General features: G+C 41.5%; 1 protein-coding gene across 2 annotated transcripts in view; it reads right to left on the bottom strand.

Moving 5' to 3' along the window:
• Positions 1 to 17,337, bottom strand: part of Cntnap5 (contactin associated protein family member 5) — a 915,960-nt gene that overhangs the window by 350,621 nt on the left and 548,002 nt on the right. For both annotated transcript variants that reach the window (XR_008217835.1, XM_052736717.1), the window contains exon 11: positions 6,751 to 6,857. Coding sequence is in view for 1 of the 2 variants with exons in the window: in XM_052736717.1 (XP_052592677.1) it covers positions 6,751 to 6,857 (107 nt within the window). In the remaining variant the exon portion in view is untranslated. The remainder of the gene's footprint in view (positions 1 to 6,750; positions 6,858 to 17,337) is intronic.

Genomic DNA, 17,337 nt, shown 5'->3' on the forward strand with positions numbered 1-17,337 from the left:
GGTTCAGTTGATAATGTACTTGCCTTGCCCTTGCCTAGAACTCATATTTGAAAAAGCTGACTATGATGGTGAACACTTGTAACTCCAACCCTGGGGAAGCTGAAACAGATAGAGCCCTTGAAAGGACCAAGCAGATGCCATAACAGGCTGCTCAGTCTTCTCTCAGAGATCAGGCCTCAATTTCAGTTTCCTGAGACTTGAGCAAGCAGTTTCTGGGAGGGCCATGAACAAAAGACTGCTCAAAGTTCAGCCAGATGTTTACTTTCTGGGGCCCCTCACCAACTTAGAGTTATGTGCAGTACGTGCTTGGCCAGCCAGCCCCCATGGTGGCTCAAGGACAAAGCCTGGGACTTGTGCTGGACTGCCCCCAAAGTAATAAATTGTAACCACCAACCAGTAAATTCAAAGGTTACATACCCTCACCCAATTAAAAGAGAACAGAGATAAAAATAAACCAATCCGAGTTGCACCCGTGCAAAACTCCCCCAACCCCCCTGAAGGGCTTGTGGATTTTGCCTTTAAAAAGCTAGCCACACAAAGAAAAAGCAAGTTCCTCCTGGCCTCATGACTACGAGTGAGTGCTTTGGATCGAGCTTCCCTGTCCGCGGCTTGTAAACAAACTGAAATAAACCATGCTATTGCATTCTGAACCTAAGGTCTGTGGTGAAGTCTTTGGGGTCCCAATCTGGGCATAACACCCTGAGGTAACTGGCCAGCCACTTCAGCATACTTTAGTTCCAGTCCAGGAGGAGACCAGCCTTACAAAACTAGGTGGACCACATCTGAGGGTGACACAGGAAGTTGACTTCTTCCCTCCAAATGCATGTACATACATCCACTCCCCAAAAATGAACATATATAAAAAAGTATTTAACTCTCAGAATCTATCCTTTGACCTCCAACACTCTATTGATTTAACCAACTTGAGGGGTGTCAGCAGCCATAAACTTTTTAATTACAAATTTCCCTTTGGATCTCCCTAAAGTTTTTCAGCTACAGTGGTTACTTCTCTTGGCAAAGACTGTGCCAGAATGAACCAGTAATGGCATATCCTGAACTTCATCCCTTTTCTACATATGTCCTATTCACTCAAGCAGTTAACATGGCTTTGCACTTGTTAGGCATTCCATTCATTCTGCCAGAAGCTCCTATTACTAGTCATATATCACAGATATGGAAGATAAAGCATGTTAAATTCACACAGCTTGATCTATGTTATGTATCTTGTGAGCTGGGAGACCTGAATTTGATATAAGGCTCCCACATCAAGCCAAAATTGAAGATTCAGTCACTATCTTCTTCATCTAAGAACCCTCCTAAGTTGAGGAAATGGAAAGCAACCCTCCCACGTGTTACCTGAAATTTGTGTGAAGATGAGTGAGGTCCAGTGCTAGATGCACCTTTCCCATGGGATCTTTTCTTCCTAGCATGCTCTGACTCCCACCATTTGCTGCTTGTGCAAAAAAAAAGGACAAGTTTGACTATATTTTCCAAAGAGATTGATTGTAAAACAAGCAGCAATATCAAAAATACCAGCAAGTCTGTTCCCAGCATTAAAGTGAAAACAACCTATGATTGCACTGGAGTTGCCCTGCCCAGCAGGGTGTTCCTAATCAGTTTAGCCCCTGCTCACTCTGCTCACACTTCCAGCAGTTACTTATTGACCACTTCCTATTGGATTCCTGCTAGGCTAGATGCCTGAGAGCCTTGTTGTATGAAGACCAAATTCCAAGCTATTCAACCTTTGCATGATTGTTCTTTCTTGTATATTATTAAAAGACTGCCCTTAAGAATATACTTCCTAGGGGCTCAGAAGACAAACTACGAAAGGCAAGAACTATTTTCACCTGAAAATGAATCTAAGGACACCATGCTCTTTGTCCATCTACTTTATTCCTCTGGGATAAAATCCTGTCTACACAGCTACAGCTCTGTACTCAAGCCTAGTTCCTTTCTTGCCTGATTTGTCTCTGCCTTCATCTGCTGTCCCCTTTAAGTTCTATCTTAATTCCCTCATCTTCGTTCTGTCTCATCTAGGTTCTTCTCATCTCCTTCTTACCCATCTAGTACTTTCCAATCTGGCTCTTCCTCATCTTCCATCCTGACCTCCAGTTCTATAGTCAAAAATCCTCTCCAGCCAAAGTCCTCAATATCCTCTCTTCGTTCTCCTTACACCTCAGTTCCCTGTCTCTGAGATGTTCAGTTATAAACCCAACCCATAGTGATCCTCTGGCAGAGCAAGGTCACCAGGCATGAATTCTTATGGGGTCATAAAGGCAGGTAAGAATTTTCCTCAGGCAGTGACCTCAGGCTTTCTTTCACAACCCAAATGAGTGCTTTAGGTGCTCAATCTACACTCCTAGAAGTGGTTAGGTAAGAAATTAGGAGTCTCTTAGTAAGGCTGTAAAAAAGGAGGGTCTCACCCTAAATTGCGCAAGAAATAAAGCTATCCTCTTGACTAGGAGACAGGTGTTGTTCCGTTTGTCCTTGGATGCTTGATAGGTATTTTAGATAAATACACTGTTAGGAGTTCTTGGAAGCACACATAGTATTACAAGAAAATCACTGTAGAAACTAGCTAATGTATATATATATATATATATATATATATATATATATATATATATATATATACATACAAAAGCTAAAATATCAAATATCACCAAGACTTCTTAAGCCATGGCTTGACCTTTGGAGAAGTCCTTGACTTTTCCAAGTAGTAGCTTTTGTGGTAGGAGCTGAATTCCATTACATTTTCCTGTGGCTTGCAGCAGTTCTTCTGCCAGAAGTTTGTTCTTTGAAAATAATTTTATTACATCTATTTATTTATTTATCGTGTGTGTGTGTGTGTGTGTGTGTGTGTGTGTGTGTGTGTGTGTGTGTGTGTAATTAAGAGAGTCAGAGGTCAGAAAATAACTTACAGAAATCAGTTATCTCCTTTCCCCATGTGGGTCTTGGGGGGTCAAATTCAGGTCATCATGCTTGACCAACCAAGAGCCTTTACTAGTATGTAAAGTCATCCTGTTGACTCCCTCTTGTTAATCAGCTCCTTTTCATCCTTCAAATCTCTTTTGAAGCCTCTATTATTCTGAAATGGCTTCCCTTTCCCAGAAACAGCATTCCCAGCCTAGTAAAAGAGCATCATGGTGTGTGCAGTATCACAAGCTCACTCATGTTTTTCAGCATCTGTCAAGGATTAGATATCTACTATATGTTGTGGAATAGATCAGTGCTGGAGGGAGATGGGTTGTTCCATTACAAAAGAGCTTGCTCTACAGGCTTGAGGACCTGAATTCAATCTCCAGCACTCTATAAAAAATAGATGTGGGATGTGGGCAGCTAACACCAGGGCTGGGGAGGAAGACCCCTGGAGCTCACTGGCTTCCTAGTCTAGGAGGAATCAGTGAACCTGAGGTTCGGTGAGAGACTCTGTTTCAAAATATGATTGCGGTAGACTCTGGACATCACAGTGTTAAGCTGTCTGCATGTTCCCACGCACGTGTGTGCATACACACACACACACACACACACACACACACACACACACACACTTCTTCCTTCTCTTCTGCTTCTTTGTTCTTGCCTTTCTCCACTTCATCTTGTTCCCTCCTCCTTCCTTCTCTCCTTTCTTGCTCCTCTTCTTCTTTCCTTCTTATCTCTTCCTCTCATTCCCCTTCTTTCTCTCTCTGTTCCCCCTTCTGCTCATTTTGTTCCTTCATTCGTTTTTTTTTTCTCATCCTCTTAAAGTTGTGAACCATCTGCTATTGGCATTGAGAGTAAAGAATGCCAATCTTGATAAGAACTCATATAATAAAGTCAATATATGAGTTAAACCTGAGATAAAGATGTGAAATACTTTGAAATAGATCTTTTTATTGTCAAAATTTCCTCACCATGTACAATCATCCAAATGTGACTAAGAGGACTGTTTACCTACAGAGAAACTAGCAAAGCCTCCCTGCTCTGTGATGACCATTTTAAGTCTGAGAGCCAGACAGCTGGATATGCTCCCAGTCAATATCTGCCTATTGACTGCCCAAAGCCAGCAGCATTCCATCAGACTTGAGAGAAGAAAGCTGACATCCTTTTGTAGAGCTGAAAATTGACCTGAAAGGCTTTATTAGGATGTCAGCAATCTACACTGTGAAAAGATTAGATGAGCCTGAGACATGGCAGAGAGACCCTGAATGTGCCCCTGCGAATGTCACCAGACAGAAGTTAAAGAGATCAAGGATGGCCACTCAATAGGAGGCAGACAGAGGCTGCCATGCAACTGCCCTCTCACTTAGCAAGCCAGCTCAGTGTGTAGCAATCATTAAACACATGACTACTGAAACCAGAAGTGCTTGAAGGAGCATGCGCTGAGTGATAAAGGACAACTTTATGGGACACGCATTCTACTGTCACACCCGTTATCGGAAAAAAAAATTGTCTGAGACTCCCCAAGAGTACAAATGATAATCTCCATTTCAATATCCAAATGCTTGGCAGAAAGACATGGTAAATAGTTTGATCTGTTAAGTAATTCTGGCACAGAGGGGAAAATAAAGTCACAGAAAAGAACTGTGAAGTATACATTATGCTAAGACTTTTGAAAAGTTGGAAGTATGAAGTCAAATCTTTTGCACATGCCCTTTGACCCAACACCATTTCTGAGGAGTAATTATGCAAATAATAATCTCCTGGGGTTGGGAAGAAAGGTCAGTTAGAAGTGTTTGCTGTGCACAAACATGAGACCCTGATCTGGTCCTGAGAACTCATATCAAAGCTAAGTAAAAGTGCTGTGTGACTGCAATCCCAGAGCTAGGTGGCAGACAAGTAGATCCTCGGGACTTGCTAACCAGCCATTGCAGCCAAAACAGTGAGCTCCAGGTTGTATGAGAGCACCATCTCAGAAAAAAAAAAAAAAACTAAGGGGAGAAGAAATTGACAGACTCTGGCCTCCACATACACCAGTATAAGCGAGCACATATGCACACATATGCACATACATACATATACACCCACACAATACCACAAAAAAGAAACCACAGCTTGTGGACCATGCTATGCATCTTTGGTTCCAGGCCTAATGGCTCTCATCACCCCACCCGTCATTTGACTCCATTTTTCCCAGAATGCTTCACTGATACTTGCATGTCACCTGTATGTATGACTTGATGTATCTAATACAATCTAGGACCTGCAAGTGAGACAAAATGTCTTGAAAACTGAATGCTAGACAAACCATGTAACTCAGCTACACCACTCATAGGTATTAACCCAAAGAACCATAGGTCAGTTTTCCAGAAACATGTGCACATCAGTATTGTTTGTAGCACTTTTCGCAGTAGCAAAAATCATAGAACCATCCTAGCTGTCTGCCAACAGAGGAACTGATAATGAAAATGTAGTTGATACACATGGTAAAATTCTTTTCTGTCCTGAAAAAGGATGAAATTACACCAACTGCAGGAAAATGGATATAGCCCCTTTTCACATATCTGAGCCCAGCCCCCTTCTCCTGCTTCATCACTCTTTATCACCAGGGTTCTCCGCCAGCGCCTGGGATTCTGCAGAGATTCTCCACAGGACACCATTACACCTGCAGATCCAACTTGCTTCGTTACTCTAATAATCCTTTTCTTTCTGTTTTCTTTCCGTAACTGGGACAAGATCAGCACAGGCCTTCAGAATGAAGTTTTCCAAATATCCAGGATTGACAGGTAGTCATCAAGACTTATCACCAATACTCTGGTTCTATAGTGTCACCTCCTGTGGTCTGAATGCATTTTGCCTCCTATTGGGGGTGATGCTAGGGTAGTATGTGACCAATGGAATGTGAGAAGTAACCCTAAACCACTTTTTCAATGGAAGCCTTTGAATCACAACACAGTTTTGTTTCCTCACTGTGGGATTCCTTCCCTTAGCCATGGCAACATTCAGATGAGGTGACTTCTACCATACCACCCATAATGAGGACAATGAGGAAGAAAGCAGGCTGATGTCTGAGGGACTTGTGGTCTACCCATGTTGTAGTTCGAATGTGAAGTGTCTCCCTTAGGGTCACATTTGAACAGTTGTTCCCTGACTTGCGGGGCTGTTTGGGAAGATTGCAGAACCTTTAGGAGGTAGGACCTCACTGGAGGAAATGGGTCTCTAGGGGTGGTACTTGAAGCTGTATAGCTTTACCCCATTTCCTGTTCACGCTCTGCTTCTTGAGTGTGGATACAAAGCGACCTTTCAGGATTTCTGTTCTTTCTACCATGCTTTCCCCAGGTGCTGCCATGTCTTCCTCCTTCGTGATGGACTGTATCCTTCTGGAGCTATAAATCCAAATGAGCCCTTTCTCCCTCAAGTTGCTTTGGTCAGAGTGTTTTTATCATAGCAACGAGATAATAACCAAGACCTACATCTTGCCACTTGTTATTTGCACCAGTGATATATATTAGTAACTTGTTGCAACAGTTCAACTTAAGCCATCAAGACAATGCCATTTGTTCCACAGCTCCTTATGTACTTACATCACCATTCTCTCTTCTACTTTAGCGTATATCCAAGTTCACTGTTTGTCCTAATCACATAAACTCCACAAAGATATGTCTTATGTTCTTGCATTTTCCTGGCCTGCTTTAGTATTTGGATATAACATCCTATTGGAAAGTTCATGCTAGAGGAATCAAGAGTGTCCGCACTGTGTGAACGCCCGGGGTCCCCACACTGTGTCCTTGAGTTGTGTCCTCACACTGTGGGTGTACGGCGTGTACTCACAGTCATGGCAGGTGGCGCCCGTGTAACCAGTTTCACTACAGTTGCAGTCGAAGGTAGTCCAGGATTGGGCACAGCGTCCTCCATGTTCACAGTAGTTTGGCAAACACCTAATGGGAGAAAATGGGTAATAAACAAGATAAACCAAGACAGCTGGAACAGAGAGGCAAGCAAAAACTTTGGGAGCCACAGTGGGAAACAGATCTGCTAAAGTCTTGTAACTGTCAGAATTAAATGATACGATAACCATACGGATCTGCCTGAGTTTCTGGGTAGTGGGGGTCTCAGAGCTGAATTCTACCTTTAGTTAGGGCTTCAGTGCTATTGCAGAGTTAAACAGAAGTGGGAGCACTCTGTAGAATGCTGTGTTTATTGTGGCACACAGTGCGGAAGGCTTATTCCTTTACATGTGAGAGTATGGTGGCCTTTAAAAGGAAAGGGAAAAAAAGCAACAGTCCTAGAGATGACTGTCTGTGCTTCTCTTTGAAGATGGCCAGGAAGCTATCTCAATCTACAGAAACAGTTAAAGATTAATGCCTCCCCTAATTAACACGCAAGGAAATTCTGCCTTTTCAGAAAGTGCCAAAGTCATCCTGAAGACGTTTACTAGTTAAGCCAAACCAATATAGTGCCCTTATAACAAAATCTGAGTAAGACACATCACCTCCCAACCTCCCATGTACCCCCACTTACCCCTCCTAAAAAGTGTGGGAACAGCACTGTTTTGAACACCCTTGGCAGGCACTTCTCTCATCTTTTGTATCCTGCCATTACCTTGCTTCTGAGCATCTCCTTTTTGTTTATTTTTATTTTTCCCATGTTATGGGTAGGAGTGCTTTCCTACATGTTTGAATGTGTACCACATGCATGTGTTCCTGATGCTGAAGGAAGCCTGAAAAGTGTATTGGATACCATGTAAGTGAAGTTCCAGATGGTTGTGTGCCACCATGTGGGTGTTGGGAACTGAACCACGGTCCTCTGCAACAGCAAATACTTTTAACTGCTGAGGCAACTCTCCAGCCCAGCTTCTGAACATCTCTTACCCTGAGCTCACCTTCCTAAGGCTCCCATGAGGGTGTTTAGTTCATGCCTGTTCATTCTATCTTACCTACCCCCATGCAGATTCAAAGAGGCCCCAGTTATCACATGCCTGTTCCAGGCAGCCAACAAAGACATTAGTTTTAAATATTCTTTTTACATTTGTTTATTTATTTACTTATTTAGCGGGTGTACATGTGGTGGCAAGGGGCACATGCCATGGAGGATGTGTAGGGGTCAGAGGACAACTTGAAGGAGTCAGTTCTCTCCTTCCACCATGTGGGTCTCTAGAACTGAACTCAACATGTCAGCCTTGACAGCAAGCACCTTTACTACATGAATTTTCTGCTGTCTCAACAATGCAGTTATTGCTTTAACAACAGAAAAATAAGCAATGTCTTTTCTATGATTTCCTTCATGTTTTTGTGTTTTGTTTTGTTCTTTTGTTTTGGTTTGGTTTTCGAGACATGCTTTCCCTGTGTAGTTTTGTTGCCTGTCCTGGAGCTTGCTCTGTAGATCAGGCTGGCCTCCAACACACAGAGATCTGCCTGGCTCTGACTCCTGAGTGCGGGGATTAAAAGCTTGCACCACCACCACCCGGCTCTTTTAGTTATGATGCCAAGAAAATTGCAAATAGCCTGATTTTGGTGGTTTGTACTATGGAACACAAGATCCCAACATCTATTATGATCATAACTTCATGCATATAAAGAATGAAAAAGATACATGGATAAAGATCTGGTGACCTGCAGCGCACAGCACAACAAGAGGTGGAGGGAGCCCTGATGACATTTGCTCTTTGGTTTCTCTTGTCCCCAGGATCCGCTTTCACTCCCAGACCTTCTGAGGACTGCTGTAAAGTGTGTTGCATTCTGTGAGATACATCAAGAGTTCTCCAGGAAAATATTCATTTCACTCAGGTTGGCTGGAGTTGAGATTCTGTTACTTTGAACTAACAGGATCTTAACTTTCTCCAGGAAACTCTCCAAGGTTGTGGAATAAATAAATAGCTTAATCAGTAGTTTTTGCCATACAAACATGCAGACCTGAGCTCAATAACCCAGAATCCACATATGTGATGGTGGATGCTTGTAATGCCAGTGCCGCGGAGGCGCAGGCAGTCAAATCCCTTGTACCCACTGGCTGTCTAGTCTAGCCTGTTTGGTGAGTTCCAGACCAGTGAGAGATCCTGTTTCAAAAGCAAAGTGAGTGGTGCCTGAGGAAGAACACCCAAGGGTGTCCGCTGGCCTCCACATGCACAAGTGCATCTGTACAACATCAACACAAAAAACATACAAGTAGGTACACATACACACAAACCATAGATTTCTATCATTATAAAAAGACCCCAAGCCACATTTTTCCTACAGTATACACATTATGTTTTCAGTGCTATATTCTCAAGTCCAAGTTGGATGTGGAGGAAGAGGGCTAGGGGCAAGCTGTCAAAAATACTGGCCTCTTTCAGCACATCTTTAATAAGCTTCCCACAGACCTCACATTAAAGGCTACAAAGTCATTTTTCTGTGGTCGCTGAAAGAGTCAATGATGTATTTCTGGAAGGGAAAAAACATATTTGGGAAATGGAAAAATCTAATATTCCTAGAATAAGGAGCAAAATGAATGAGAACATGCAGAACTGCCTTACAGCAAGGTTCATTGGGGACCAGAGCACAAAGATTAGAAAAGGTCATCTCAACACAGACACTTGATATCAGATTTCTAAGCCCAATTTGCTTATTTAAGAAGGCTGTTTCAGAAGCATGATTTACAATTCTTTCAGCAGTTCCTTTTACCTGTTGTTTTGCTTCCTTTCTTCCCTCTTCTTGGCACAAATTGATTGTTTTAGAGTCAAACACAGAAAGAGAATGTCCTAGAGCTAAAAAAGGAATAAAGAGCATGTGTGGATACTGGTAGTCTCAGGCATGAGGCTATTAGTAAAATATTGCCATGACGGGGAGCTGGGGAGGCAGCTCAGTGAGTAAAGTACTGGCGAAAGAAGTATGAAGATCAGAGTTCGAATCCCTGGCACCCATGTGATAGTCCAGACAAGACAGCCCACCTGTGATCTTTGCACCCAGGAGGCACAAACGGGGAATCCACAGGGCAAGCTGACTAGCTAGAAAATAAAGTCCACCCATGGTGGTGTTGAATGGAAAACTCTGCCTCTGGATACAAGGTAGAAGTCAATGAAGAAAGATATCCTATGCCAACCTCTGACCTCCACATGCACACTCACCTGCAAAAAGGGAACCCAGACATATCAGGCAAAACTGCCCCTTCCCCCAACACACACACACACACACACACACACACACACACACACACACACACACACACACACACACACGTTGTAAAAGTTCTGGACAGATGTGACTTCTCAGTGCAGTTTTTCATCATAAATATATTAACTTTCTTGACTTTCCAAGAGCCCAGACAAGCTAACAGTGGGTGTCTGACTTGAAGGGCATGGCAGATACACTGTGAAACGTCTTGTCTCTTTGTAAGATCAGAGTGCATAAGAGGTTAAGGAGATGATGTGGAGAATTCAAAGAAAACCTTACATATGGAAGGGGAAGAAAAATCAAAACGATAAAAAGTAAGATACAGTAACTCAAAAAAGAAAAACATACTTCCAACTCAGTTTTGTTTTTTTTTTTTTTTTTCTGGGGCCGGGAAGATGGCTCTGTCTCTAGCTGTGCAGGCATGAGGACCTGACATTTAGTCCCAAAAGCAAGACACAGCCACATGTGTCTATAAGGTTATGTCTAGGGAGGTAGAGACAAGCAGCCTCCTGGTACTCACTGGCCTACCAGCAACATAGGCCCCCTGTGTTCCCAATGATCAGGGAAAGATCAGGGGAGCTCTCCATATGCAGCTTCTCTTTGACAGGGCCAGACAGAAGGTTAGTCTGGGTGAAAGTATTATGAATACAAAAGGATTTAAGATAGTTCAGGAAAATGCAGCTTGCCAGTTTATTCATAATTTGGCAAGGTTCACAGAAGAGATATAATTTTATGCTTTCTTTTAATAATCATATTGCCATGTAATAGATCAAAACTCATGGGTGAAACTACACACCAGCAAAGTTCAAGCTTATGTCTTGATTGTTGTGTTTCCCTTTGAACTGTAGACTTATAGTTCAGCTTCCTAATGGACACACCAGAGAAGACCCTTCAACCTTTGTGCATCTACCCCTGACTTACATATCTGTTCCTGGCCTCTGCTTCTGGGATCCCTCCAGAATTTTCCCTGTCACCTGTAATACTCATTAGTTTCCTATCAACTTAGCACAAGCTAGGGTCATTTGGGAAGAGGGAACATCAATTGAGAAAATGCCTCAACCTGATGGTCTTGTAAGTTAGTCAGTAGGGCATTTTCTTGGTAAAAGACTGATGTGGAAGGGATCAGCACATTTTGGGCTGTTTTACATCTAGGAAAGTGGTCCTGGATAACAAAAAGAAAAAACAGGTATAGAAATCCATGGGAAGCAAGTCAATAAGTGACGTTCCACTATGGTCTCTGCTTCTGCTACCATTCCTGCCTCCCAGTTCCTACCCTGCGTGAGTTTCTTCTGCCTTGGCTTCCTTCAGTGATAAACTGCAACCTGTAAACAAACAAACAAACAAGCAAAACAAATCCTTTCCTCCCCAGGTTGCTTTCTGTGTTTTTCCACAGCAAGAGAAAGCTAATTACAACACTTTTTGAGAGTTGCAGCATCCTTACCTCAAATCCTTGTTGGTGATGTGAACAAATCCTGCTGCCTGTGTCTCTGGAGTCTGCCTGGATCTGACCACTTTCCCTGGCTTCCCTGATGCTATGCGGGTATGAATCACCAGGATCTCTCACAGGAACAGCTGTGGTTATCAGATAGCTTACACCCTTGACTTCTCTGCTCACTCACCACTCAAAAGCAGAGAAGATGCTTCACTGACTTGAAGAACAATGCATTCCAATCATCTTCAGTGAATCTGTTTTCTTCTGCTAAAATAAGCTGAAAAAGTCAACCGGTTCCTACTGACCTACACTGCACCCACTTACCTCTTTAAACTCACCTCTGTCTGTTCTCTCTTTTTTATGTCTTCTCTGACCCTGTAGTCATCCTGGTTTCCCTAAAGCATATTAGGGATGCTCCATTGTCAGACTTGACACTATTGCTATGCACAGGAAACTCTTCTAGATACTTGGACCCGCTCCTGATCTTCTCATGCCTGCCCATATGTCACCTTCTCCATGAGGACTCTACCATCACGCTATTTCAAATTCTAACATGTTGCCACTGAGTACCTCCAACCCTCTTTCACTGTCCCAGTTTTGTCATTTAAAACTTTTTTGTGGGCTTAATAATTTGCTATTTACTTAATGGTTTATTTTTACCTTTAATTGTGAATGTGTGTGTGTGTGTGTGTGTGTGTGTGTGTGTGTGTGTGTGTGTGTGTGAGAGAGAGAGAGAGAGAGAGAGAGAGAGAGAGAGAGAGAGAGAGAGAGAGAGAGTCCAGCCTGTTCCTGCTTCATCATGTACTCACTTGCTAGTTTTCTCGTGTGCTCATGCATTTCTATCTACCCCATGAGGAGATGGAACCAAGGAAAAGCTCACATTGCACCAACTGGACTCATAGCCTCCCAGACTGCTAAATAAACCTCCTTTCCTATGTCAGTAGTGTATGTTGGCTATTTCATTATGATCATCATTATGATAAGGTAAAAATAAATGAATACATTCACAAACATTCCCCCAATAGCAAGGAGAGTAAGCATTTAACAAATGACTATTTCATTGACTCTTTTTCCTATTGTTCTTCCAGTTCACTGAGTGTTTTTGGACAGGGTCTCATTTATCCCAGTCTGGGCTGGCCTTGAAATTGTTATGCATCTGAGAATGACATCAAGCTTCCATTCCTCCTGCCACCAGGCCCAGTTTATGTGGGACTAGAAAGTGAACAATAGTGCTGTGGGATGATCCTTCCATGTGTTGTGAATATATGTTACTTTCATTGGTTAATAATGAAGTTGTTTGGCCTACAGAAAGGCAGGATAAAGTTAGGCAGGCCAATCAAATTGAAGACTCGGATAAAGAAGGTGTAGTCAAGGGACACATGAGCAAGCTGCCCAAGAAGCAAGATGCCAGAGGACCAGTAAAGCCATGGACCTTGTGGCAACACATAAATTAATAGAAATGGGTTGATTTAAATGTAAGAGCTAGTTAGTAATAAGCCTGAGCTATTGGCCAAGCATTCTGTAATTAATATAAGCTTCTGTGTATTTATTTGGGACCCAGTGGTTAGGACAGAAAAACCCTGCCTCCATTTACACAATAGGGCTTCATACATGCTAGGCCATACTCTTCCAACAAAACTACATCCCGGTCTATTATAGATGATGCTGATGGGGTGAATGAACACATACTCAGGTGAGTAAGAGCCAGCTTAACTGCCTTTTTTTTTTGAGCTAGGCTTTGCTAGTAAGACACAGTGTAGCCAGCTTCTACTTCACCTACCTGACTGCTCCTGAGTCACACAGTAGAATGTGAATGAGAGACTGAACAGTGAAGAGATGGTACTGTAAGGAAGGAGTGTAAGCTATATTCAAAGAGCTATGACCGAGGTATCAGACGTACTTAAAGGAGGAAAAACTCTTGTCGCTCATGGTTTCAAAAGATTCAGTCTGTGTTGAGTGACTGCATTATGCAGGATAGCAGGGTGGCAGGAGCCTCCGGTACTGAAGATTCTTTAATTTATGGTAAACAGAAATCAGAGGGAAAGGGGAACACCATGGGGCCTGGGGAGATGGTTTAGTGACTTGCTATGCAAGCATGAAGACCTGAGTTTGAATCGTTGGCACCCAAGAATAACCATGTACTCACCTGTAACTTAGCCCTATGAGGAGTAGAGTCAGGGAGATCACTAAAGCTGGCTGGCTGTCAGCCCAACTGGGTTTAGTGAGAGACTGAACCCTGCTTCAAAGAAATAATGTGGAGACTGATTGGGCAAGATAGCCAATATCTTTCTCTGGATCATACACGTATATGCATGGGGATATAGACTCTCCCATACATGTGCTCATACACCACACACATCTACACACAAGGAAGGGGCCATGGAATTAATTTATCTAAGTAGAGAAGTTAAGATGGGTTCACAAACTGGCTCCTCCTTTGTGGTGTTTAGGGATGCAGATAAAGAATGCCTGATTTTGACTTCCCTGGCAATTGAATTGTGCTGATGGGCTCCAACAACCTTATTACCTAAGGACTTATAAATAATTTCCCAATATGTGTGCATGAGGAAAATAAAACTTTGGACGAAATATCTACTAACACTGATAATAACTGTGTATAATTTTTGCTTTAAAAATATACCTTTTTTTGGCTGGGTGTGGTGGTGGATGCATTTAATCTCAGCACTGGGGAGGCAGAGGCAGGCAGACCCCCATGAGTTCAAGGCCAGTCTGGTCTACAGAGCAAGATAGGACCAGAACAGCCAGGAAGGTTACACAAAGAAATCCTGTCTCAAAAACAACAACAAATTACATTATTCCATGATTTTTGCTTGAGGACTAACCCCACTTGGGTGTATCTCATTTTTCTACCATTCTTCTGTGAAAAGATCACACCCAAGTTCGTGGTTGCACTTTACTTTCTTCTGAGAGCTTCTCTTTTTCTTAATTCTTGTGCAATGAGCCTACATTAAAATATTTATTAAGTTCCAATTTCACTTTATAAACATACATTTATATTTTAACAGTGTAAAGTGTGCTGTGAAATTCAACTTACCCACTTATCTTACCTTAAGTCTCATAATCTTTAACCAAATATTCAATGATAGATAACCTAAATATCCTAATTGTTTTTAAGTAAACATTATATTTTTTGTCTGGTCTTCTGCAAGTATTTCCACAAAGACCACTGGATATTGGCTTTCTCAGAGGTTTGTCCTGCCATTAAACTCTAAATGGAATCTTGACATGTGTTCACAATCCCAACTGAGATTTGGTCTTTGTAGTATTGTATTCCACTCTATAGGTGAAAAATATAAAAACTAGATAAAAGCAAAACAAGAGCTCAGTAGTCAGGCCTCTAAGCTGCCATGCCTGAAACTGCCATTCACACTGACTTTCTCCTTTTACCTCTGTCAGAGGCTCATCTTCAAATTGAGCTCCTGGAGTACATATTACGGCATCACTCTGACAAGGAGAAAGGAGGAAAATCTTCACAGAGATCGCCAAGAGTTTACTGATAGTAAATGAAGCTATCAGATTAGATTTCTTAAAGGTGTTTTGGGAGCTGGGGTAATAGTTCATTATAGTTGGAAAACTATAATGTTTTGGGGTTGGTTTTTGTTTGTTTGTTTGTTTTTAACTCTTTGGAAGCTTACCACCTAGGTCCAAAATAAATACATGGAGACTTATTCTTACTTAGGAATGATGCCTGGTCTTAGCTTGGCCTGTTTGCAGCCACCTTTTCTGACTTAAATTATCTGGTTTCTCTTAAAGCACATTTTGCCTCTGGGCTTTTTACCTTCCTTTATCCTATATATTTTTCTTTCCCTCTTCCTCAGTGGCTGGCTGGGTGGCTGGGTGACTGGCTCCTGGTGTCCTCTTCTCCTTTTCTCTCTCCTCTTTCCTCTCTTCTCTGGAGCCTAGATTTCTCCTCCCATTTATTTTCTCTGCCTGGCAGCCCTGCCTATTCATTCTCCTGCCTGGCTATTGGACATCCAGCTCTTTATTAGACCAATCACGTATTTTAGGCAAAGTAACACACCTTTACAGAGTTAAACAAATGCAATATAAAAGAATGCAACATGTCTTTGTATCATTAAACAAATGATCAACAGCACAAACAAATGTAACCACCTTAAACTAATATTCTACAACAGGAAACTGTCATGTAAACCTCAGGACATGAATTCAGTAATCCTCCAAACCTACCTAAACAGTAAAATATTGTGGGCCTGTTGACACACACTGGCAACCTCAGTAATGGGAAGGCGGATGCAGGCATATCACTGAGGACTGCAGGACAGTCATCCCTTGCTTATTCTTCCAGCCCCAGGTCCCAATTACAGACACTGTCTCAAAAAAAAAAAAATGGAATGACACTCAATGTTTGCTCTCTGGCCTCCTCACACAGATGAAGAATACACATGCACACACACACACACACATACACACACACACAGACGTACACATACATATATGCGCACATGTATATGAACACACACTCTCAAAAGAAATATTGGTACAAAGGGGTCTTTAACAATATAAAAATGACTTAATGGGAACTAATAAAATTTTATATGTATATATAATAAAATATATGCACTTACATACTATATAAAAATGATAATGCACACAATTAATTCTATAAATTCCCTAAACAGGAAAGGCAGATTACAGTTTTATTTTCCCTTGTTCTTCATTACTAATTTGTGAAATCCTTAAACTGCAGTGACCAAAAAGCAGCCACTTCCATGGTCCTCAACTTTCCACTGTTCAGGTGGCAGATTTCTTCTACGTGTTTTATCTGAGTTACTGTAGTTTATTCCCCGTCCTTAACACTAATATTTAAAAACAATACCAATTAGACTGTCTACTTTCTGAAGAGCTGCACAAGTGGATGCAGGTCATGTCAAGAAGCTATTAAACCTGAAGTTATCAGTGTTGAAACTATACACACTGTTGTTATGGGTAGGTTAAGAGACACATGAGAGTTCTTTATATTCAGCAACAAAGAAAACTTCTGGAGTTCTACTAAAAGGTGGGCTACTAGCTGCCAACATCCTCTAAACAGATCAAGATCTATTCAGCATGCCTCTGTGCTCTCTGGATGTCTTTTAAGTGACCCACTGTGGACAGTGTGAGGCCTTGACTGAGGACCCTATACAAGTAGTAGGTGCCCAGGATTTCATCACTCAACATGTTAAACATGTTCCTCCTGCATGCAACTGTTCTGTCCAGGAAATTTCTAAACATAGTATCAGAATTCAAGTAACCAAACTATCAATTTTGGGGGGTAAAGAAAAGTATGGTACTGAAAGAAATAAAGTCCTAAGTAAGTCTCTCTAGACCAGGAGCTTCTTGTGATATTAATCTGCATCACTCTGGAAATCAATTAGAATTATTGAATTTTAAAAAAAGGATAAATTTTAATTAAACATATTTGCAATATAATAGAATTATGACTCAACATCAGCTGTAATGTCAGGAGGAGCCTTAATTAGGGTCTTAAACTGCCACCAAATTAATAACCTAATAATCAACACTAATATTTTCAATTTTCATATTTTGTACTTCATGTGTAACAAGGAATATGACATATTTTCTTCCTAGACATGCCACATTTCTAAAATAAGAAATATGACTTTTCTCTTATATCAAGATAGTAATCACACTTTTAAAACATTTATATAATTATTTTTCATTTATACTTTATGATAATATGCCCTTATTTTGGTTTTTGTAATTTTCAATTTAACATGTCTGAGAACACTGACATAGATCTCAAAGTATAATCTTCCCAAGACAGAATGATATTCACTGAAGTTAAATAATCAT

This window comes from Peromyscus californicus, unplaced genomic scaffold, assembly GCF_007827085.1.
Source record: "Peromyscus californicus insignis strain IS unplaced genomic scaffold, ASM782708v3 Scaffold_14__1_contigs__length_90479793_seg_2, whole genome shotgun sequence".
Classification (NCBI taxonomy): Eukaryota; Metazoa; Chordata; class Mammalia; order Rodentia; family Cricetidae; genus Peromyscus; species Peromyscus californicus.